General features: G+C 41.7%; 1 protein-coding gene across 7 annotated transcripts; it reads left to right on the forward strand.

Moving 5' to 3' along the window:
- Nucleotides 1-1685: 1685 nt before the first annotated feature.
- On the forward strand, nucleotides 1686-25095 carry LOC115796692 (myelin-oligodendrocyte glycoprotein-like). Of its 7 annotated transcripts, none has more exons than XM_030753060.1 (8): nucleotides 1731-1864; nucleotides 10906-10974; nucleotides 11224-11335; nucleotides 21578-21955; nucleotides 22086-22178; nucleotides 22242-22342; nucleotides 22904-22993; nucleotides 23519-25095. In XM_030753060.1, the coding sequence occupies exons 2-7, from the start codon at nucleotides 10942-10944 to the stop codon at nucleotides 22970-22972; spliced, it is 786 nt and encodes a 261-aa protein (XP_030608920.1). In that variant the 5' UTR covers nucleotides 1731-1864; nucleotides 10906-10941; the 3' UTR covers nucleotides 22973-22993; nucleotides 23519-25095. The 7 variants fall into 7 exon arrangements, with proteins under 7 accessions (XP_030608924.1, XP_030608920.1, XP_030608922.1 ...); XM_030753062.1 differs by having other exon boundaries at nucleotides 22245-22342; XM_030753058.1 differs by lacking the exon at nucleotides 22904-22993.

Genomic DNA, 25095 nt, shown 5'->3' on the forward strand with positions numbered 1-25095 from the left:
TATTTTAAATCAGATCAGTTACTGTTAGAATAAACTGCTGAGCTGAACTGATCAAAGATGAAGCACATTTACTTATTTTACACAAACTAATTCCTCGTGTTGTCTTAGGCAGAGTTCAGCCCACTGGCAGTCCAGGGAGGACCCTCCTGCCTGCAGAGAGCTCTGTTCTCACAGTGTAAAAAGTATGTGGTCCAGCCGCTCTGTGCGCCAACCAATCAGCATACAGCATCCGCTTCCGGCAGAGTGCAAACAGCAGGTGTTACCCAGCTGACAGGAAGAGGGTGTGTGCAGGTAAAATTGAGTTTCCACATTTCACAGGGAAGCCATCCTCCTTAATCCTGTCACAGCAACACAGAGGTGAAAGTCCTGCTTTTATTTTAAATGCATTATAAATATATTTTTATTGAGCGTAACTTCCTGACGTGTGCTTTTGACGTACTGACAAACTGGCAGGCAGAGGAGACACTGGCTGAAAATGATGAACGTGCAGATTTTAGTCACAGACACTAAAACCTCTCAGACAGGTTTTTCTATAGAAACCATTGGAAACGCCCTGAATGAATGAGGACATTTATCAGCTGCTGATCCTCGAACAGTGAAGGCTGCTTGATCAGATTTCACTCCCTCATATCCTGGAGTTCAAACAACCAAACAAACACATGAACTTTAAAATATCACACTTTATATTTTAGTGTTAGAATGACTTCATATGGTGCCTGTTAATCAGTGAATCCATCATTAGAACATGTTTAAACAGCACTGAGTCTTTCTGCTGCTTTTCTTTACTTTTTTACAGACTTATACAGTATAAATATTTATACTGTAGGTTTTACTGGACAGAGAAATTATTGAAGTTGTCACTTTGAGATCTACAATAGCGTATTAGGGCCACATTAAGAAAAAATCTTGCATTTTGAGAATAAAGTCAAAATTTCAAGTCAAATAACGGCCACAGCTGCTGTACTCGCTACAAAATACCTTGGGTAGATGAAACAACTTGAGCAGCTGTCTTTATTGTGTCTTGTGATTCTGGACTGCACAAAGGTCATCGACATCCTTGCATCTGACCATTGCCAGCTTGTGTGGTTCTTCCTTCTAAGCTGATGCAGCTTTCTGCACCACCTCTTAAAAGTCATCATACTTATCACTACATGGTGTTTTTTGGACTAATAGAGAAATAATTTCCTTGTTACTCTAAATGATTCTAAAGTACAGTTTCACTAACTCATAATACAAGACATTCTTTTTTTTTTTTTTTTGGATATTGACTAACAGATTATTGGACTGATCAAAATAAAAACAGTGAAAAATGAATCAAGTTAATTTCTGATGTTTTTACTTTCATCCATGAAGTCTCTGAGTCATCATCGCTTTTATGAACTTCATCAGTGGGTCTGAGTGGACTCATTAGCTCAGCCTGTTTGACCTGAAACAGTATCAGGTCTCACATTATAATAAAATGTGTTTGAGTGAATCTTGAATACTGAAGAGAAAAGTGAGACTCAGTAACAGCAGAGTTAGATCAATGACGCTGAGCCGGAGTTTCTATAAACAATCTAAGCAAAACAGGTTCTTGTAATGTAACAGTGATTTAAAGCACGGAAACACCGCCCTGAAAAATCCTCGTCATTGAAACGTCACTAAAGGGGCGGGGACATTTGCTGTAAACTAGAGTGCCGCTCAGACCTCATTCATTCACAAACAGCATTCAGCAGCTGCTTTCCAGAAGACTCGCTTCACTCACAGACTGAACTCTTCATCATCCTCATGTCTGTGTACAGCTTCTACTTTAAGCGCTCTTCCTCTTCCTCACTCTGGACTTTAATCCTGTGCTCGGCTTTGACCGTCTGGACTCCCGTTCAAGGTAAACTGATGTTTTCTGCGTTACTCTGAGTCCGCAGCTCATGTTAGTGATGATCAGTGATGTCAGTAACGCGCTACTTAGTAACGCGTTACTCTAATCTGACTACTTTTTCTCGGTAACGAGTAATCTAACGCGTCTGTGTAGATTCTCAGTCATCCAGGTCATAGTAGTCTCTGGAGCTTGAAAAAGGCGACTGGACTTCTTTTTGTTTCTTGAAGACGTTTCACCTCTCATCCGAAAGGCTTCTTCAGTTCTCAACCAAATGGTGGAGAGACCCAGGTATTTAAACCCCTGTGGGCGTAGTCCCCTGGAGGTGGTTATGACCCTCTATTGATCATGTGCGTGAACACATGTGCCCAGGTGTGAAGGGGGCGTGGGTCATATTTAATCAGTGGTTTCAGTTGAAACCAATTTAGGACTCCGCTCCATTGTTTCCTGTGGCCTATTGAGGTCACTGGAACAAAGGTGTGAATGGGGGTTGAGACGTCTGGGAAGGGAGCTCAGGACAGCACTGTAAGCGGGGGAAAGTTGGTGACGTAATCCACCTCCTCTGTTCAATGATGGTTGTTCACAGTGGACATAGATGGCTTCTTTCACTCCTCTTTCAAACCATCTGTTTTCCCTGTCCAAAATGTGAACATTGGCATCCTCAAAAGAGTGCCCTTTGTTGTGGATTTAGCTGCAACATCTGTTTTTAAAGGAAAAATGCCCAGACGTCCGATTTGAACTTCATCTTGCTTTTACTAGAACTGCATCTAATTAATACATTTGTACAACACACTTGTTCGGCTGGCTAACATGCTTAAAACTAGCTAACAACATTGTCTTCTTCGCCTCTGCCCAAACGCGAGGCAACACCGCCATCTAGTGGGGAATCTAAATGCATATATTTGAAGGAAAAACACGTTCTGGAATAAATGAAATATGTTACATTAATATCTTTTATCAGTAAACTATTAACTAAATTATTGGTTCTGTGTGTTTAAATGAATTTGTAAAACACATTCAATAACCTCTCACATAACTAATTTGCACCTAAACCATTTGTTACTAAATATTCAACATCCTCCCCCCCAGAAGACAGTTTAAGCAATAATTTCAAAAGGATATAGTAGCTGAACTGGTCTTCTTAATGTTGTCCCAGTTGAAGTACGCACAGCGCAGGATCTGACTAGTCCATCTCTTCCTGGGAACACTTCCGTAATTAGTCCTGTTTTCCATGTTAGACGTGGCATCTTGTCATCTCCAATTAGAACTAGATCTCCTGTTTTGAGTTGCATTGGATTTGGGGTTTGACGAGTGTGTGCAGATCTGAGGTCCTGCAAATACTCCCTCCTCCATCGGTTCCAAAATTCATTTACAAGTCTGTGACGGTATTTCCATCTTCGGGTCAGCTCTTCTTTGTTTGCATTTGTTGTCTGACCTTCTGCAGAAAATGGCTTTGGTGGTAAAGAGGTGAGTCTTTTCCCAATCAGGAAATGAGCTGGCGTCAGAGGTAGAGGTTCTTTCAAATCATTGTACACAAATGTGAGTGGTCTTGAGTTGATAGTGGCTTCTATTTCTGTCAATAGAGAAGTTAACTCTTCAAAACGCAAAGATGCTCTGCCCATGACTCTTTTGAGGCATCCCTTTACAGAACGCACTAATCTTTCCCAAAACCCGCCCCACCAAGCTGCTCTCTCCACAATAAATTTCCACTTGATTCCTCTTTCAGAAAAATATTCGAACAGCTCAGGCTCTTTCATAGCTTTCCACAGGTCCTTTAGATCTTGATCAGCCCGTTTGAAAGTTTTTGCATTGTCCGAGTAGATTATTCTGCATAGTCCCCTCCGTGAAACAAATCTTTTGAGTGCCAAGAGGAAACTTTCTGTTGATAGACTCGACACTAATTCAAGGTGCACTGCACGTGTCACCGCACAGGTGAAAAGTGCGACATACGCTTTCTCTGTAGTGTTCTTTGTCTTTACAAACAGTGGGCCTGCAAAGTCTACACCTGTGATTTCAAAGGGCGGTGCTTCCGTAACTCTGTCTTTGGGTAGAGGCGCAGCTGTTTGCTGTGCTGCTTTCACTTTGAATCTTTTACAGATAGTACAATCTGAAATACATTTTTTGACAAGCTGTCTTGCACGTGGAATCCAGTATTTCTCTCGCAGATGAACAAGAGTGTCTCTTACGCCTGAATGCATAACCTTTTTGTGACTGTATTCCATCAGAAGTCGTGCAAATCTGTGACTTGAGGGTAGCAACCATGGGTGTTGCTCACTGAAACTCATGTCCGATTGTTGCAGCCTTCCTCCTACACAGATTAAACCGTGCTCATCCAGAAATGGTTTAAAGTCTCTCAATTTTGAGTTTTTGTTCACATTTTCTCCAGTTTTCAACTCTTTTATTTCCCTTTCAAAACTGCTAAGTTGTGCTTCACGTATCCAGACCTTTTCAGCTTCTGATATTTCCTTTGCTGTTATTTCTCCAGCTTTTCTTTGATTTGAACGACAGTTGTGAAGAAATCTTTGAATCCATGCAGTTATTCTTAGAATAGTTTGTAGTTTGCTGTACCTTTCCAGTTGAAGCAATGGCTCAGATTCTACTCTTTCACTGTTACTGAGATGTACTGCGACTTGACTTGCCTTTAACTCCGCTTTAACCTCTTCTTCTGAAAACATGTTTTCTGTTGTCTCTGGCGGGGTGATTTGATGCTCCCTTTCTTTCAAAAATTGTGGGCCTGACCACCAGAGCTCTTCTTCTTTCAGCCTTGTTGCAGACTGACCTCTTGTTGTGAGATCAGCTGGGTTAAGTTTCCCATTACAATGTGTCCATAGTTCCGGAGGTGTCAAAGTTTGTATCTCCATGACCCTGTTCGCAACAAACTGTTTCCATTTCTTTGATGAGCTGCGAATCCAATGGATCACTATCATGGAGTCTGACCACATTTTGAGTTGGCTGAGTTGCATATTTAGTGCATTCAAAAGGTTATTTGCCAACCTTGCTCCAATCAAGGCTCCCATTAATTCCAACCGTGGAAGTGTTATTGTTTTGATTGGTGCCACTCTTGACTTGGACGCTACCAGCGTGGTAACAGTCTCTTCTTCTGGTGTTTGTCCTTGCAGGTACGCAACTGCGCCATAGGCCCTTTCGCTTGCATCTGTGAAAACATGGAGAACTTGTGATTTACCTGACAGGTTTTCTGTTCCATACCACCTTGGAATGACTATTTGGTGGATCTGAGGAAGCTCCATGCACCACTGTTGCCATGCTTGTGAAAGGTCTGGAGGCAGCTCGTCATCCCAGCTCAGGCCCCTTCGCCACATTTCTTGAAACAAACATTTTACTCGAATAGTAAATGGCGTTAGGAATCCTATGGGATCAAAGATTCTGGCGGATGATCTCAAAACACTCCTATTTGTGTTCTCTTTTCCTTTCAGAATGCTCATCAAGTGTTTGAGGTCAAATGCAAAGTCGTCTGTGTCCGGTCTCCACACCAAACCAAGTACCTTGAGCACAGCTCCATGTGCTTCTGTTTCTTGTGTAAAATCAAGGCTGCTGTTTGACCACTTAGTTTGCAGTTCATGGGAGTTTGTTGTCCACTTACACAGGTTCATGTTGGCAGCCGCCAATATCTCTCTCGCTCTTGTAGTAAGTTTGTATGCCTCTTCTGCATTGCTTGAACTAGCAATCAGATCATCCACATAAAGTGAGTCTCTCATTAGCTTTACTGTATCTGGTTGGTCAGCTTGATATTTTTCTAGATGATGTCTGATTGTGGCTGCAAGTAAGAATGGACTTGAAGTTACTCCAAACACAACACGTGCCATTCTCATTATGCGTGTGTTGGTGCCTTCAGAATCTGGGGGTCCTGTAAACCACAAAAATCTCACAGCATTTCTGTCACTCTCAGTAATGGATATCTGCAGGAAAGCCTTTGTAATGTCTGCTGTGAAAGCTACTGAATTTTGTCTGAATCTGATTAAAATGCTTATGAGGTCAGCATTCAGGTTTGGGCCAGGTAATAAACAGTCATTTAAAGAAGAACAACCTTCTTCACGTGATGAAGCATCAAAAACTACCCTTAATTTGGTAGTTACCTTGTCCTCTCTGATTACAGCATGATGAGGCAAGTAGTATGTTACATTCTCTGCCTCTGCTGAATAGCTGCTCTCTGGCACATCTTCACATATTCCCTGCTCTTTGTATTCTTCTATTACATCATTGTATCTTTTGAACAGCGTTACATCAGATTTCAGTTTTCTTTTCAAGCTTTCAAACCTTTTCTCTGCAACCTTCTTGTTGTCTGCTAGCTTGGGTGTGTCTTGTCGCCATGGCAATGCAACTTCATACCGCTCATTTATGAATCTGACTGACCTGTCAAAGCTCTCTTGTGCTTTCTTGTCATCAGGTGTTTCCTCACCTTTGGTAGAAATTCCCAGTGACTCTATTTCCCAAAATGCTTTTAGCTGGTTTGAGATCTCCAATGAGTCTTCACTGAGTCCAATGTGCATACATGCTGCTTCATTCATACTGGACATGACAACTGGTCCTTGCACTGCCCAGCCAAATCTGGTTTCAATAGCAACTAATGCATCTGACAGTCTTTCAGTTTTGCCTGTGACTATTTTCCAGTAGTAATCTGCTCCGATCAGTACTGACAGCTCTAAATCGTCCTTGTCTCCTGTTGACACATCTGCTACCGGTAGCCCTTTTTTCTCCAGCTGCTGTTGGATGTGTTTACTGGGTATTTTCATGACTGCAGTACACAGCTGCGGCGTTTGAACAGCTTCAATCTCAATTTCCTGATCTTTGTTTCTCACATTCTCCAGGACTAGTTTTATGACGTTGCATTTAGTGGTCACAGGGTTCTTAGAGCCAAACGTGTGCAGGTTCAGTGTTTCTTGTTTCACCACTGGCAGTTTTAAATCCTTCACTTGTTTCTCCTGAACAAAACTCCGTTGGCTTCCTCCATCAATCAAGCAACGCACAAGCTTCTTTCCACCGGGTCCTTCAACCCTCGCTCTCACAGTTTGCAACAATACTGTTTCACATTTTTCAGTCGGGTTTGCTGCGTGTGGAATGACTGACGAGACTACAGCATCACTTGTGTTCTCTGCAGCATCAGTGTTTTCTAACGGTTGTTCACCTTTGTCACACACTACCGCATGATGTCTTCTACCACAATCAGTGCATGTCACATTTTTCGATCTGCAGTCTCGAGCAAGATGTCTTGGTTTTAGGCATATAAAACACCTTCCTGCTTTCTTTAGCTTTTCCTTCCTGCTTGTGACTGTGTCTTCTGTGCACTGTTCTGACTTGTGGCTGGTACTGTTACAGAATATGCAACTGGGCACAAGGGGTGTATTTGAACTGCCTGTGTGGAGGGCTGCTGCTGATGGCACGTTAGCTCTTTTCCACTTATCTCTGCTTAAATCTGGTTTGCAGTGTTGTTTCTGCATGCCATGTGCATCTTTAAAAGTCTCGCTTGGTTTTGTCAAATGGGCAGCACGTTCTCTGCTTTCAACTTCTTGTTGCAAAAATTTAACAAGATCATCAACATCCCATGCTTGCCCGATATCTGTTTTGCGTGTATACTCAAGGGCAAGGTCATCAGGAATCATTTTGAGCAGTATGGGGCACAGTAAACCGCCATAACTATCTGACACAACACCTAAAGCTTCTAGGCTTCTTATTTGTACTTCAACATCATCAAAAAGTTGTCTCAAAGCGACAATGTCTGCGCTTCTTTTTACTGGGCTTAGATTCAGTAATTTAGACATATGCGCGCTTACAATGAGATCTTTCCTTCCAAATCTTTGCTTAAGCATGTCTACTGCAGTATCATAGTTCGTGTCAGTTACCTTCAGCCCTGCAACAGCTCGTGCAGCTGGCCCGATGAGATATGACTTCAGGTAAGTGAATCTTTCAGTTTTGCTCAAGTCTGGGTTTCGGTGAATAGCGTTTTCGAACTGGTCCCAAAACTCTTGCCACATGCATACTTCTCCATTGTATTTGCTTATTGAGAGCTTGGGTAGTTTTACAGAGGGTCTGCTTGCTGTTGACCGTGTACTTGCGTCACTCAGTCGTTGTGGACGCGTTTCTACGGCAGCGTCCCCTCCCGGATCAGGTTGTTGTATGGCAGCCCTTTCAATCGCTCTCTCCGCTCGCGTGCGCCATAAGCTCGTGTTGTCTTGATACTCCATTGTCCTCATCAAGTCCGCATCTAACTCCTCCAATGCGATCTCCTGCTCTATACCGGGTTCAATATCTTGCAGGCTTTTCTCCTTCTGCGATAACATGGCTAACAGCTCTTGCAAACGATCACTGTTCACATTACTTTTACTTGTTTCATCCTGAATATTTTGCAGCAGCTTCGTAACGGACGCCCGCAGCACAGTCCGCTTCTGTTTTAACCTTTGTAGTCGCTCCGTCATTTTTTCCTTTTCGTTTGTCGTTGTTACAGCTATTGGCCTGATCCCAACAAAGATCCTTTTTCACACGTCCTGTCCCGGGTTTCGGCACCAAAAAAATGTTGTGGATTTAGCTGCAACATCTGTTTTTAAAGGAAAAATGCCCAGACGTCCGATTTGAACTTCATCTTGCTTTTACTAGAACTGCATCTAATTAATACATTTGTACAACACACTTGTTCGGCTGGCTAACATGCTTAAAACTAGCTAACAACATTGTCTTCTTCGCCTCTGCCCAAACGCGAGGCAACACCGCCATCTAGTGGGGAATCTAAATGCATATATTTGAAGGAAAAACACGTTCTGGAATAAATGAAATATGTTACATTAATATCTTTTATCAGTAAACTATTAACTAAATTATTGGTTCTGTGTGTTTAAATGAATTTGTAAAACACATTCAATAACCTCTCACATAACTAATTTGCACCTAAACCATTTGTTACTAAATATTCAACACCCTTTTTCCTTCAGATGCAGATGTACTGCTGAATCTTGTCCTGTCGAGGTGGCTCTTCTATGTTGTGCCATTCGTTTGTGAAGAGGCTCTTTGGTTTCACCAATGTAGAGGTCCGAGGACTCTTCACTGCACTGAACAGCATACACTACATCGCTGATCTTGTGTTTGGCGGGTTTGTCCTTGGGATGAACCAGTTTTTGTCTTAGGGTGTGACTTGGTTTGAAGTATACTGAGATGTCATGCTTGGAGAAAATTCTTCTGAGTTTCTCTGACAAGCCTGACACATATGGGATGACAATGTTGTTCCTCTTGTCCTTCCTATTCTCTGTAGTTTGTGTTTGGCCTTCATTCCTGTGCATCTTAGCTGATTTGATGAAGGCCCAGTTGGGGTAACCGCATGTTTTGAGGGCTTTCTCAATGTGTGTGTGTTCCTTATGCTTCCCTTCTGCCTTAGAGGGAACACTTTCCGCACGGTGTTGTTCAAATGCAACTCCTCACTGTAAAGTGTCCTTAGCTGACCTCAGTCTGATGCATCATTCTGTGTTATATATATGTGTGTGTCTCTCAGTTAATGTTCTGTATTATGAAGCTTCCATCAGTCTCGTGTTTCTCACAGTTTGGTCAGAAACTGCACACGAGCAGCTGACTGGAGGTCAGTTTCAGGGCTCTGGGAGTGTTCGTCCTGTTCCGCCTCACGTGTGAGCTTTTTGGACCTCATGCTGAGAGTTTGAGTCAAATCTACCAAATACAAGTTCAACACTTGGAATCAGCTCCACATATTTCATCTGCTTAATGTGAGCAGGCCTCACCTGCAGCTTCATGTCTGTGTTTAATGCAGTGCTGCCTGATAATAGTTTACAGGTGCTGGTCATGAAATAAGAATATCATGAAAAAGTTGATTTATTTCAGTAATTCCATTCAAAAAGTGAAACTTGTATATTATTTCATTCATTACTCACAGACTGATATATTTCAAATGTTTGTTTCTTTTAATTTTGATGATTATAACTGACAACTAATGAAAACCCCAAATTCAGTATCTCAGAAAATTAGAATATTGTGAAAAGGTTCAATATGGACGACACCTGGTGCCACACTCTAATCAGCTAATTTAATCAGTTAATTAGTTACACAGCACCTGGATTCATTTATGTAAATCCAGAAAACTGTGAGTCAGTAAAAGGTTCAAACTGTTTTGGTAACACTTGTGGTTAAATGTTAAAGATAGCAGGAAATAAACAGACCAGAAGAGAGTGCAGCTCTGCACTGTCATGGTCAGCTCAGAGTTGACCTTAGTTGCTAAACAAGGAAGGAATTCCCTCATTACTGAATCATTACTGGACTGAGCTATAAATAACTCCTTAAGGAGAGTTTTTCACAGGAGGGTGACTCACACTCATTATCAGATGGTACAGCTGGTTTGGCTGGCCAAGGCACCACGCCTTGGTGTCTCCTCAGACGGGCTGGAGGAGGTGGCTGGGGAAAGGGAGGTCTGGGCTTCTCTGCTTAGGCTGCTGCCCCCACGACCCGACCGTAAAGCTGCTTCAGCCTGATACAGAGCTCCAGTTTATTTAAGGAAAACTGTTTCTGTATTTTTGCCACTTAAAGCTACAAAGATTGTGTAAACTGATACTTTGGATCATGTGGGTAACAGTGTTGCATTGTTCTGAGTGACTCAGTCTACAAAATACACTAATAAAGAGGACCTTTGGTTTACACGTGCTTCTAAGACTTGATCATTTCACTTCCTCTGTCACTGCTGTCTCATCCTCTTTCAGGGTTGTTTGTATGCGGTGGGAAGGAAACTGCAGTATATAAACTTCAGTGTATAATTACTGTTCTATAAAGTATTGTAATGTCAAATAAATTGGTTTAACCACTTTTAGAGGCATTTATCAACAAATTCAACATGAAAAAAGTGGATTTTTAACTTATTTTAACTGTTTTGTAACTGTTACAGTTTGGTCATCAAGAAGTTGGCTCAATAGAAAAAAATGATGCCAGTTTGGGGACTCAGAGAGGGGTTTTATTTTTTAAATAATATTTTAGAAACACTTTTTTCCAACAGCTAGGGTTCCATTTTGCATCAGGGAAAATGTTAATTACACAACAAATGTGTGTTTTAGTGTAGACAGCAGGTCTGTGTGAGACGGCCAAAGGAAATGTGGAGCAGAGAACAGATGCTGAACAATAAGGTAAGTCAGACACACATATTCTGAACTGTTTGTGTGTCAGTGTTTGTTTAAACAGTGTGCTGCCAGTGCCTCTGTGTCTGCATGTGTGTTAGATCGAGTGAAGCAGTGAGAGAGTGAGACAGTCAGCCACGTCCAACAGTAACCGCTGAATTATGGATTAAAGAAAACTTTTGCTGGCATTTTCTTGCCCATCCTGTCAACGTGCTGATGAGGTAAACTGTTCCGCTCTTTGTCCGGACCCTCACCCAGGACCCTACCAGGGGGGAAAGCTCCCGAACAACACAGCTCCTGGGTTCACTGGGACACACAAACCCCTCCACCATGATAAGGTGGCGATTCACGGAGGAGTCCATCTTTATTTGTAAGTAGAACATGATATCAGGATATTCAGTCATAATGTTTGTGCCTCAAATGGTTTTAAGTTTTATAAAGTTTGTTCAATAACTTCAGTTTTACCTAAATTTAGAAGCAGGAAATTAGAGCTTATCCAGGCCTTTTTGTCTTTAAGATACACTGCTGGCCAAAAAAAAAAAAAAAAAAGAGTGACCACCTGGATTGAACTAAGCAAATAGGTATGAGCCTCCTATTGGATAATTACTGCATGGGCAATTATCTTTCAGCTGGCACCAAGTTATTTAACTGGTGCAATGAGTTGCTTCTCGTTTCTTAAACAAGAAACGAGGAAAAGATGTTGAAAAGATGTCAGTCTGTTTGAGAAGGGTAAAATCATTGGCATGCAGCAAGCAGAGAGAACATTTAAGGAGATTGCAGAAACTCCTGAAATTGGGTTAAGGACTGTCCAACGCATTTTTAAAAACTGGAAGGATAGTGGGGACCCATCGTCTTCCAGAGTGATGGGTGCATCAGGGTAAGAAGAGACGCAGGTGAAGTGATGCACCCATCATGCCTAGTGCCTACTGTACAAGCCTGTGGGGGCAGTGCTATGATCTGGGGCAGCTGCAGTTGGTCAGGTTCAGCAACATTATGTGCTCAAAGAATGAGGTCAGCTGACTACCTGAATATACTGAATGACCAGGTTATTCCATCAATGGATTTTTTCTTCCCTGATGGCACGGACATATTCCAAGATGACAATGCCAGGATTCATCGGGCTTGAATTGTGAAAGAGTGGTTCTGGGAGCATGAGACATCATTTTCACACATGGATTGGCCTCCACAGAGTTCAGACCTCAACCCCACTGAGAATCTTTGGGATGTGTTGGAGAAGGCTCTGCGCAGTGGTCAGAATCTGCCATCATCACTGCAGGATCTTGTTGAAAAATTAATGCAACACTGGATGGAAATAAATCTTGTGACATTGCAAAAGCTTATCGAAACAATGCCACAGCGAATGCACGCCGTAGTCAAAGCTAAAGGCGGTCCAATGAAATATTAGTGTCACCTTTTTCTTTTTGGCCAGGTGCTGTATTACTGCAGTTTAACTATTTGATGTCTTTCCGATAACATTTTTCATACACGAAATGAGATGCCGAATTCCTGAATGAATGATGAAATTCATCAGCTGCTGTTCCTGAAAAACAGTGAAGGCTGCTTGATCAGATTTTACTCCCTCATATCCTGGAGTTTAAATAAACAAACAATGTGAACTCTGAAATTTCACCCTTAAATTCATATTTCAGTGTCAGAATGATTCATTAATTGGAGCTGAACGGAGCTGGAACTGGGGCACTTCACAAACTATAGCAAACAATCAAAATAAAGAAGACTTTTGTGCTAACAAGTGATTCCCATCAGGAGAAGAATAGATGTCGGGACCAAACCGTAACCAAAACAATGACATGATTATGGACGGGAAAACGGGCGGGTCACGTGGGGAATTTACAGAAAACGTAATGACGTATATTAAAGCGTCACTTGAGAGCCGTTTCATTGAAGAAGGGAAGAAGAGCGGGTCTCTCTGCACTTGATACTATGATCCTGCACAGCTCTCATTTTAAGGAGTCTTCTTACACTTTTTCACTCTGCACTTTAATGCTGTGCTCAGCTTTCGCCTTAAGGATTCATGTTCAAGGTAAGCGGATATTTTACTTAAACGCCACAACTTTTTTTTTTTTTTTTTTTTGGAAATGTGATTAAGCCGAACTCACTGTTGTTTCATTTGTGTTGTGGGTTCTTCAATAAACACACAGGTACTTGAAGAGAACGGGCGTTATCTTTTAAGCTATTTGCACACTCATCTAACAGGCGTACACACTGAACTGCGCTCACAACAACAACAACTTCGTCTACCTGTATCGGTTAACACTGAGTTTCTATAACGCACATGCGCCATCTACTGGGCTTATAGAGAATTAACTCATTTAGGATGACCAATCAATTGTTCATATTGTTACATCTCCCTTCTTTAAATAAAAGTATTATACTTTTAGAATGATACCTCATGCACAGTTAGACCTTATGAACTTACTTTAATCTAACTGTTAATCTATTGTACTTTAATTATTTTAATCTGAAAATCCATCAAACTATGTAAATCTAGATTTCAAAATGTTACCACGTCCTGACTGAACTACTATACTAAATCTGTTTAATCAGTCTCTCTGGTGGTCTTATAATCCTTGAAGATCTCTTGAGGGGTCGCTCTGGACTCAGATCCAGAACTGTTGCCTCAGATGATGGATTCTCTGGATGCTGTTGTTGCTCGGCTGCTTCATCAGACGGCTGATCTGCTTTTGCTGGCCCCAGGAGGTCACGGCGATTCCTTCTCAGTACTGTGCCATCTTCTGTTTGAATGTTGTATGATCTTGGTTGAATTTCCTTCAGGACTGTTGCTTTCTGTGACCATGTGTTGGTTTTGTCTTTGAGTCTAACCTTGTCGCCAGTATGCAGTTCAGGTAAATTCTGTGTTCCTCTGTCGTAGTAGAACTTTTGTTTTGCTCTCCTGTGTTCTTTGTGTCTCTTCACCTTTCCTCCCTCCTTTATTTGCAGCAGCCTTTCCTGAATAGGCAGGTTTGACCTTAGTCTGCATCCCATGAGGAGTCTTGCAGGTGACATACCACACTCCAGTGGCGTTGTGCGGTACACGAGCAGGCTTTGGTAGTAGTCTGTTCCACTATCCTTGGCTTTGTACAGCAGTCTCTTCACAGTCTGAACAGACTTTTCAATTAGGCCATTCGACTGCGGGTAATGCGGACTCGATGTTGTGTGCACAAAGTTCCATTCCTCAGCAAAGCGTTTAAAGCTCGTACTGAAAAATTGCGGTCCATTATCTGAAAAAACCTCACTTGGCGCACCATGTCTCGCAAAGATGGCTTTCATGGCTGTTATTACTGCCTCTGCTGTGGTAGTATTCAGTTTACTAACCTCCGGATACAACGAGTAGTAATCTGTCACAACAATGTAGTCTCTTCCAGCACATTCAAACAGGTCCGCACCTACTTTTTGGTATGGTCTGTCAGGCACTGTGTGCGGTTTGAGTGGTTCAGCTGGATTGCTTGGTTGATATCTCAGACATGTCGAGCAATGAGACACTTCATTTGCAATGTCTTGATTTATTCGTGGCCAGTACATCACCTCACGAGCTCTTTTGCGACACTTTTCAATTTCAAGATGCCCTGCATGAATTTTCTTGAGCATGTCATGTCGTAGACTTTTTGGAATGACAATCTTGCTGCCCTTGTAGATGATATCGTCCACTACAGACAACTCTGCTCTGCAATTCCAGTATTCTGTGATATCAGGTGAACAATCTTGCTTTGTGTTGGGCCACCCATCTTTAATGATTTGACATAGTCTTTTCAAAGTTTGATCAGTGTTTGTCTCTGTCTTTATCAGTTCCATCTTTACATCAGAAACAGGTAAGGCACTTGTGATCATGTCCACATAAGCATTCACATCATCATTTATGTTACTGCTCACCAGTTCCTTTGGGTCAACTGCTCTTGACAAGGTGTCGGCTGTGTACATCAGCTTCCCTGGTGTATATGTCACTGTCAACGAGTAGCGTTGAAGGCGAATCATCATTCTCTGGATTCTCAGTGGACAGTCGTTGAGTGGTTTTTTAAACAATGCGATCAGGGGTTTATGATCAGTTTCCACACTTATTTCCTGTCCTGACACAAACTGGTGAAATCTCTCGCATGCATAGGTTATGCTCAACAACTCTTTCTCTATTTGCGCATAACGCGTCTCTGCATCTGTCATTGAGCGTGATGCGTATGCAATGGGTTGCCATTCATCAAACAGCTGTAGAAGAACAGCTCCTAGTCCACTTTGTGATGCATCAGATGAGATCTTGATGGGCTTAGCTGGATCATAGAATCTCAGTACTGGTTCAAGTGTAAGCTGTGTCTTCAGGTCTTTCCATGCTTTTTCATGTTCATGACTCCACTCCCATTCTGTCTTCTTTTCGGTTAGTTGTCTCAAGGGTGCCATGCGTTCAGAGAGACTGGGTATAAACTTTCCCATGTAGTTTATCATTCCATTGAATCTCTGCACATCCTTCTTGCATTGTGGCCTTGACATGTTTTCTATTGCTGTCACTTTTCTGGGATCAGGCCTAACTCCCTCACTGCTCAGTATGTCTCCAACAAATGTCAGTTCTTTCACACCCAGCTGGCATTTCTCTTTGTTCAATTTCAGGTTCGCTTTTCTTGTCGCTTCCAAGACACCTTTCAGTCTTTTGTCATGTTCAGCTTTCGTACTTCCCCACACAATTATGTCATCCATGGAGGTGTCTACGGCGTCCAGATGCTCATAGATCATATGAATTGTCTTATGGTATACTTCAGGCGCTGAGGCTATGCCAAATGGTAATCTCAAAAATCGATATCTGCCAAAAGGACTGTTAAATGTGCATAACTTTGAGCTTGCATCGTCCAATTTGAGTTGCCAAAATCCGGAAGACGCATCTAATTTGCTAAAATATTTTGCATTGGCGAACTGTGACATTATTTCTTCTCTCGTGGGTAATTTGAAATGTTCACGCTTTATAGCTCTGTTCAAATTCCTTGGATCCATGCACACTCTAGGCTTGCCATTCTTTTTGTTCACCATGACCAGGGAACTCACCCAGTCGGTTGGTTCATCAATTCTCTCGATCACTCCCAGCCTTTCCATCCTGTCCAATTCTTCCTTCATGGGCTTTTGAAGAGCAAATGGCACTTTTCGGCATGGATTGATGACTGGTGGCACTGCCTTGTCGACTTGGATTGTGTGCTCTCCTGGAAGACAGCCAAGACCCTGAAACAGATCCTTGTACTCTTCCATCAATTCATCATAATCTGTATCTGTATTTTCCACTGCTAGCACTCTTTTTACTAGGTTCAGTCTCTCACAAGCAGCTAATCCTAATATGGTCTGTACGTTCCCGGACGCTACTATGAATGCCAGTGTATGCTCTTTGGCTTTGTATGTCACTTTGACCATGCATCTGCCTTTAACAGGTATTGCTGCTCCGGAATATCCACTCATTTTCACTTTTGTTGCATGTAATTTAGGTCTGGGTCTGATCTTGTTAAACACAGTCTCTGAAATCACATTTGCTTGAGCTCCTGTGTCTAATTTCATCACAATGTTTGTGTTATTCACTTGTAGGTTCAGCATCCAATCTTTCTTGTCTGTATTGTTCTCTGTTACTACATCAACATAGAATTCCTCAGAGTCACTCTCATTCACTGTATGCACTTTGCTCTGTTGTGCCTGACTCTTACATTGCCTTGCATAATGGTTCTTTTTGTTGCAATTATTGCACACTTTACCATACGCGGGGCATTTTTTCGGAGGATGCTGCGTGCCACATCGACTGCATGCTTTTCCTTGCACGTCTCTGTGTGCTGGTTTCGTTTCACTTTTAACGTCGGGAGCTCCGCTTTTCTTCCTGACTGCTCCTCGCACTTCTCTTCTCACTGCATCGACACTGCAACTCTCACCGACCAGTTCTTTTGCTTGCGTTTTGACTGTTTCCGCTGCTCTGCACATATTAATTGCTCTTTCTAGATCCAATTTTTCCTCTCTCAGTAGCCTTTCTCGTAGACCGTTATCAGGAATTCCACAAATAAGCCTGTCTTTTATCAACTCGTCTGTCAGTCCTCCAAATTCACACATCTTGCTTCTGTTCCTCAACTCGGTTACATACTGATCAATTGTCTCACCTCACCTCATCCTCCCTCACCCTCAACACTGGATCCCCCCAAGGCTGTGTGCTCAGCCCTCTGCTGTACTCACTGTACACCCATGACTGCGAGGCCACTTCAGAGTCCAACGTCATCATCAAGTTTGCTGACGACACTGCTGTTGTGGGACTAATCTCTCACAATGAGGAGACAGCCTACAGGAGAGAGGTCTCCCGCCTGGAGAACTGGTGCCAGGAGAACCACCTCCTGCTCAACGTCAGCAAAACGAAGGAACTGATCGTGGACTTCAGCAGGAAGCAGCAGAGGGACTACCATCCACTTGTCATCAGTGGTGCTGAGGTGGAAAGAGTGGACACTTTCAAATACCTGGGAGTGACCATCTCACAGGACCTGTCCTGGACTCATCACATAAACATCACTGTAAAGAAGGCCAGACAGCGTCTCTACCTCCTCAGGCGGCTGAGAGACTTCAAGCTCCCACTCAAGGTGCTCAGGAACTTTTACACCTGCACCATCGAGAGCATCATGCGTGGGAGCATCACCACCTGGATGGGAAACTGCACCAAGCAGGACTTCATGGCCCTAAAAAGGGTGGTTCGTTCAGCTGAACGGACCATCAGAACCACCCTCCCCAACCTGCAGGACATTTACACCAAGCAGTGCAGGCTGAGGGCCATGAAGATCCTAAAACAGCCCAGCCACCCCGGACACTCTCTCTTCTCCCTGCTCCCATCAGGCCGGCGTTACCGCTCCCTGAGGGGTAAGACTGAAAGGTTGAAGAAGAGTTTTTACCCACAAGCCATCCGTCTGCTCAACTCTGAGCCCTAACTGGACCATTATTGCACAATGTAAATATTATAATTTATAAAAGTGTGTATAGTGTATAGTATATAGAGTATAGTGTATAGTGTGAATTACTTTTTTTATTTTTATTCTTCTTCTTATTTATATGTGTGTGTATATATGGTTGCAGGTACAAAATACATTTCACTGTGCATTGTACTGTGTATAACTGTGCATGTGACAAATAAAACACTATCTATCTATCTATCTATCTATCTGTTTTCTGAACACATGTAAAAAATCTGTGCCTCTCAAACGTGACGTTTCTTTTCGGAATACAGTAATCCTCAAACTTCCGTAGTATTTTGTCCAAGTCCAGTTTGTCATCTTCTGTGTCAAATTGAAAGTTGTTATAGACTTCTAGTGCATCGTCGCCCACTACATGTAAAAACACTGATGCTTTCACTCTTGCAGCTTTATTGTCGGCACCAGTAGCTGATAAATACAACTGAAAGCGTTGCTTAAATTTCCTCCAATTCTCAGCCACATTACCTGTCAGCTGCAGAGTGGGTGGTGGTTGTAGCGCTTGCATATTTGGTTTTTTGTTATGCTCTTTTTCTCCCACAGAAAACAGGCTAACAATCCTTGGTTGACTTAGCTCGCTATGTTCTCACCGGACTAGCATCAGACGTCTTTAGTCAATCCTTTCCGAATAGCTGTTAATGTCGAAGTTTCTCCTCAAGTCCATCTTCTGACACCATGTTTCATTTGTGTTGTGGGTTCTTCAATAAACACACAGGTACTTGAAGAGAACGGGCTTTATCTTTTAAGCTATTTGCACACTCATCTAACAGGCGTACACACTGAACTGCGCTCACAACAACAACGACAACTTCTTCTACCTGTATCGCTTAACACTGAGTTTCTATAACGCACATGCGCCATCTACTGGGCTTATAGAGAATTACCTCATTTAGGATGACCAATCAATTGTTCATATTGTTACAACTGTTAACCTTTCTTCTTTCATACACGCCACTGGAATCGATGACAGATGTCAGTGAATATTTAGACACTTAAAAAAGCTTTAAACGCGAGTTCTGCGCTGTTAATGAGTGAGCTGTTTCCTGTTAACTTTAGCACCTTTAAAGAGGTTTGTACTGAACACATCAGAGGTGGCAAAAGTACTGACATTCTATACTTAAGTATAAGTACAAGTACTTGTGTTAAAAACTGCTCTGGTAAAATTTGAAGTACTATTTCAACTTCTTTACTCAAGTAAAAGTATAAAAGTACAGGCTCTGAAATGTACTCAAAGTAAGAAAGTAAAAGCAGCTCTTTGGAGGACGTGTCTACCAGCTATTTTTCTGTAAAGTTAACTGAACCTCATTATATATTATTGTAATAACATAAAATAATACATGAGAATAGAAACGTCATTCCAATCTAAATTTTAATTCTAATGAATGCACTCAGCTTGAATCTGTTATGTAGGACACAAACTGTGAAAGGGAATTTAAACACAGCTCTATTCTCTGTGTCCTCCATAGTAGAGGGTGACTGTGCCTCCACCTAAACACAAACATGAGGATACTCAGGGGTTACAGTGGGATTCAGAAGGTGGAGGAACTCTAAGATCAGCTGCAGTGGCTCTGCATGGAGAGAAGAATCACATCTTTCTATTGTAGCTGCAGTAAATGATGTTGGTGTGCAGGCTGTGATCAGCTGACCTGCTGCTGCTGCTCTGAGGTTTACTGCTCTGTGTGGATGAACTGAACTCACAAAGATGTAACCCAGTATTTCACAGCTATCTGAACTGATCTCCATCCCCTACACTGACAGCATACAGGCTGTAGAAATGTTGGATTCAGTGAATGAATCTCAGCATCAGCTTTGATTCAAACTCATCTCTGCTGCACTGATGTAACCTGTAACTCTGACCATGAACACAAAGTGCACCAACACAGAGCTTAACTGTAAATACAGTACAACAAGCTAATCTGTTTATCACATACTAAACTGTGGTATTTTCATACAATCTCTGAATAACACAAAGTCAGCATACTTCAGTTTGTTTTCCAGTCCTTACCTTTAAATCTAACCTCCCTTCTTCCTCTCCTGTCCTCTTTCTCCATCTCTGAGTGAACTTCTCTCTCTTTGCTCTCCCTGTAAATACGGCAGCTCTTCTTTTAGCTAGCAGACACACTGTGTGACAAACTGCACACACTTTGTGTGTTTGCTGATATTTGTTGAGCATTTAGAAACGTTGCATTTACCTGCCACACGTTACTCCCTTCATGCTCGCTCCTCTTCAGTAGCGCTAGCTAAACTGTTTATGCGCCACGAGCACAACTTAGGGACTCGGTCCGGCCCGGTGTAACCCCTGATTATAGCGATATAAATGATACATTAATTATATGGGTTTGCGTACTTAATCCCTTTGTACCCGATAAGCCCCAGTGATGGAGGATATGCCAGTACGACTGTCTCTTATGTTATTATTCCTAAACGTCAAATGTTCAATCAAATTAGATAGAGAGCAGCTTAAAAAACAAAACAAAACAAACAAACAAAACATGTAGGAGGCAACCATGGGGTAAACTAACACCATCAAAGTGGTAAAAACACGCACGTCCGGTAAAAATCAAAAGAGGGTGCAGGAACAAAAACATAAACGGTGCATTGGATTATAGCTGATAATATGCCAGTGTTGATTTATTTTTTTTATCATAATAATAGTTTGTAGATCTCTAGAAAAAGGTGATTATTGGACAATACAATTAATTTTGCTGTCTTTTAAGGTTTGGTATTGTATAAACAATCAATTTGTGAGATCCCTGAAGAACGTTCACGTGCTTGGGCTCTCCAGTCTGATTTATATTGTCGCTGGACAATAAACCGCTTCTCTAAGTCATCTGATTGTGCTCGAAAATCTTCATTAGAGCAGAAAATACGTCATATTCTGTTAAACTGGGACCACGGCGAGCTTTTTTTAAGAGCAGAGGGATGGAAAGACTGTCCATGGAGGATAGTCTTTCTATAACGCTCCTACAAAAAAGATTGGTACCCAATCGGTTGCCACGACTATAGACAATGATATCTAAAATATGCATTTTATTCACATCATATTCCATAGTAAATGTTAAATGATAGTCATTGGTATTAAGAAAATTTTTTAAAATTACTCAGTTGCACTTTAGAGCCAGACCAAATGGGGAAAAAAATGTCATCAATGTACCTTTTCCAGTGTCTGATATAAGGTAAAAAAGAAGTATTAAGGAATTTGTTGAAGATCACATTTTTTTCCAAAAAAAAAAAATTTTTTAAATATGGAGGCAAATTTTTTCTCCCATGCTTGTACCCAAGATTTATAAATTGAATTCAGATAAAACCTGAAATAACTGTGAGAACAATTTCTATGAGATCATTAATGCATTCAGTGGTGGTATCTTAGAGGTGGTTGGGCTGCCGTTATACCACCCTGAAAAGCTACATTGAGGTACATAAATATTGAATTATCTGTACTTTTTGGCAACATATTGAAGAAATTAGCTGTTCACAGTTGTTTCATTTGAAAATTTGAACTTAATTTTTAAAGTGTGGAACACTTCTGTAACCCCAAACACAAAGATTCACAGGGCTGTTAATCAGCTTCAGGTCTTCAGTGTGTAACTTTATAGGCCTCTGTGGGAGTTCAGGAGGTTTCATCTTCCTTCTGTTTCCAGGTGAGGTTCTGGTGATTGGTTCAAGTCTTCCAATCATCGCTGCTCCGGGTGATGATGTGATCCTGCCGTGCCACCTGGAGCCCATGATTGATGTTCGGGGTCTGACGGTGGAGTGGTCCAAACCCGACCTGAAGCCCGACCCGTCAGACCAGAGGAGTCAAGTCAAATTCGTTCACCTGTACAGGCATCAGATAGAGGTGCTCGACATGAAGCTGGCATCGTACTTCAGGAGGACGGAGCTGTTCATGGACGACCTGAAACACGGGAACATTTCACTGAAGATCCTGAACGTGTCGGAGGAAGACAGCGGCAGATACAGATGTTTCATCCCGAAGCTGCGAAGCAGCGTGAAGGCCGCCATCGTTCAGCTCGTAGTTGGTGAGAAGATTTGTTTGGATGATGTTTGTAGTTCCAAACTCAAATCCAAAGACTCTGATTGTTGTTTTGTGTGTTTTTCAGGCTCATTTTATCCACAGATCATGACTCTGTTTTGTTTTTTTCTTTTAAGATCCAAACTTCCCTAAAACCTCAACAACAGAGATGTGGCTGCATCCCAGAAACCTCCAAACTCCAGATCCTCAGGATGAGATTCCAGGAAATGGTGAGAAAGCAGTACATCATTTGAGTTTTTATGTGTTTGTGGTGACCTTTGTTTCTATGTTAGCAGGTCGGTCCAGGGTCTCTGTGGTCATCGTTGCCATTGTCTTCATATCAGTCGCTGCTCTCGCTGCATATTCCTCTCACCACCTTTGTCTTAAACTGAATGTAAGTGAGAAACAAACAAACACAAACATGTTGTTGCTTCTTGTGCCGTCAGACTGACTCATTGTTCAACTTCTCTCAACACAAACATCCAGAGGACGAGACATAAAAACAACCCCTACCAGTCTAGAAGTGACATGCGGTCAGGGGAGGCACGTGAGGCAGTGCCTCCCCTGTGGTCATGAAAAGTATAATACTAATAATGATAAGAGAAAATACATTTGACCACTTAAATGTTTTATAAAACTGTTTTCTGAATTATTTCAACACTTTAATGGTCCAAATCGTGGAATTTACACATTGCCTGTTCAAACACATGGACGAAATGTGGGGCGAGCCAGTGCAGTACTGTGGCTCACCTCTGGTAGCGCTGTGTCACATACAATAAATGAAGCAGGCGGTTGGCGCATGCCCATTGCTGTCTCTCTTTATATCGCCAATATACATGTTTCATCACATGTGCTGCACATGGTGATGTTCCACAGTCTGTCTAATTTAATGAATGAATGTGTGTGACATGTTTATTCGTTGTGATCGTCATAAATGCACTGTGAAAATACACAGGGGGAGGCAGGAAGGTGTCGCACCATTAGGGAGCAGTGCTGCAGCAGTACTGCCCCATTGGGAGAATGATAGGTGCATCTTGAAATAAAGGTAAGATAATACATGTTTTAAAACGAGACCCCCCCCCAAAAAAAAAAAAAAAATAGTTTGACCTTACATTAAATATTGTGTTACATTAAATATTGTTAATGGATGTGAGATTTCTCTTTCTTGGATCTTCAGCCAGTTTGGGATTCAAACCAGCAGCCTGTAACGAAGAGGTTTTTCATTACGTGTTTATATTTATTTGTATGGTTTTGGGTAGTAAATGTTGGGACACATTTGCACTTTACTGGCACTTAGCACTTTTTGACATACACTCAAAAATAAGAACTCTTAAATATTTATTGATTCTTTATTAAGTATTTTAACAGTTGGTACGGTTCTGTCTTCCAGGCACGTGAGCAGTTACTCGGTGTGTGGCAGGCAGATGCTGTAAAATAAAGAATTAGTGTTAGCCACAAATATAATTGACCTGTGGTTAAGATAAGTGTGTGTATTTAACTTATGCGGATATAGTGCAAGTGGGTTTCTGGTGCAGAAATCACTCACCTGTTTCTTCTTTTGTCCTTCCAGGGTGTGTTCAGGCAAATGTGTCCCCAGGGGTCTGAACACTATTTAAAGGTTCCGGGAGAGACCAAGGAGGAAATTTGTTGGTACATCTGTTAGTGTATTAATCTGCATCAAGTAAATCACCCTGAGCATGTGAATCAGCGATGCAGAGTATATACAGCTCAAATGTACAGCATGAGGAGGGAGCAGGCTTTATTTAGGAGAACATTGCCATCTACTGGCTGATCTGCAGTACTGCTTTTTGTTAGAAATCTGATATTTATGATCATTTTATGATAATGAAATTGTTACAGGGTTGCAAATCAGTGACACTCACAGTTGAATATAACGAACTGTGAAAACTGAGAATAAATTAAGTTCTATAAGTAAAGGAAGGAAACTTTGACTTTGACATTCATTTTTCTTCTTTTGGTAATGTGGGTAACAGTGTTGTATTGGTTTGAGTGACTCGGCGGTAATTCATAATTCACGTGTACACATTAGACATTAAACTTAGATCTTTGTGAGACTGTTATGTATTTAGCAATAGAAATACATTGTTCACTGGCACTATTTTGTGTTTAAGTAGAACAACACCAAGTGTGCTGTATGTGCACATTGATCTTCCTATGTTTCTCTGCAAATGTCTAATAAAAGTAAGGCACGCTCCACTGAAGGTTTCGTTGTGTCTAAATAATTATGCCATAAGAAGGACATAATAGAGACGGTCAAAGGAAATGTGGATCAGAGAACAGATGCTGAGGGTCCAAGTAAGTCAAACACACACATTTAGTCTGTTGTTTTTACTTTTGGATTGTGTGCATCAGATGTTGTTGAAACGCTGTGGAGTAGTCGGTTTTGTGTGTTCATTATATCAGCTCTCTGATTGGTGTTCAAGTTTGATATTCAGCAGTTAAATGTGGAAGTGACTTCTTTCTGCCCACGATAAATGTGTAGAGAAAATCCGACACAGAGTCTCAAATCAGCCCTAAGGTCAAACTAAGTGTCCTGGGCTCTGTTCTATGAAGCGAGTTCCTCCTTCAAGAACACACCCATCAAAGATACAGCATGGTTGTTCCAGATGGTTCCAGATGTTTGTAGTTGCAGATTTGGAAATCAAAATTGATGTGGCTGGATCTAACATGCTTAACCTGAGAGACATGGAATAAGACGGACAGTAAGTGGATTACACTGTAGATCGTTATCAGTTGGTACAGCTGGTTATATCTCTTGGTTGGCCAAGACATTGTATCTTGGTGTCTTGGCAGACGGGCTGGAGGAAGTGGCTGGGGAAAGGGAGGTCTGGGCTTCTCTGCTTAGGTTGCTGCCCAATACCCGACCTCAGATAAAGAGAAGAAAATGGATGAAGACACAGAAGATTGGAACAGCAGCAGCAGAGAGAATGAGGACATTTATCAGCTGCTGATCCTGAAACAGTGAAGGCTGCTTGATCAGATTTCACTCAATCATATCCTGGAGTTTAAACAACCAAACAAACGTGAACTTTAAAATATCACACTTTATATTTCAGTGTTAGAATGACTTCATATGGTGCCTGTTAATCAGTGAATCCATCATTAGAACATGTTTAAATGACACTA

Source organism: Archocentrus centrarchus, chromosome 18 (genome assembly GCF_007364275.1).
Source record: "Archocentrus centrarchus isolate MPI-CPG fArcCen1 chromosome 18, fArcCen1, whole genome shotgun sequence".
NCBI classification, from domain to species: domain Eukaryota; kingdom Metazoa; phylum Chordata; class Actinopteri; order Cichliformes; family Cichlidae; genus Archocentrus; species Archocentrus centrarchus.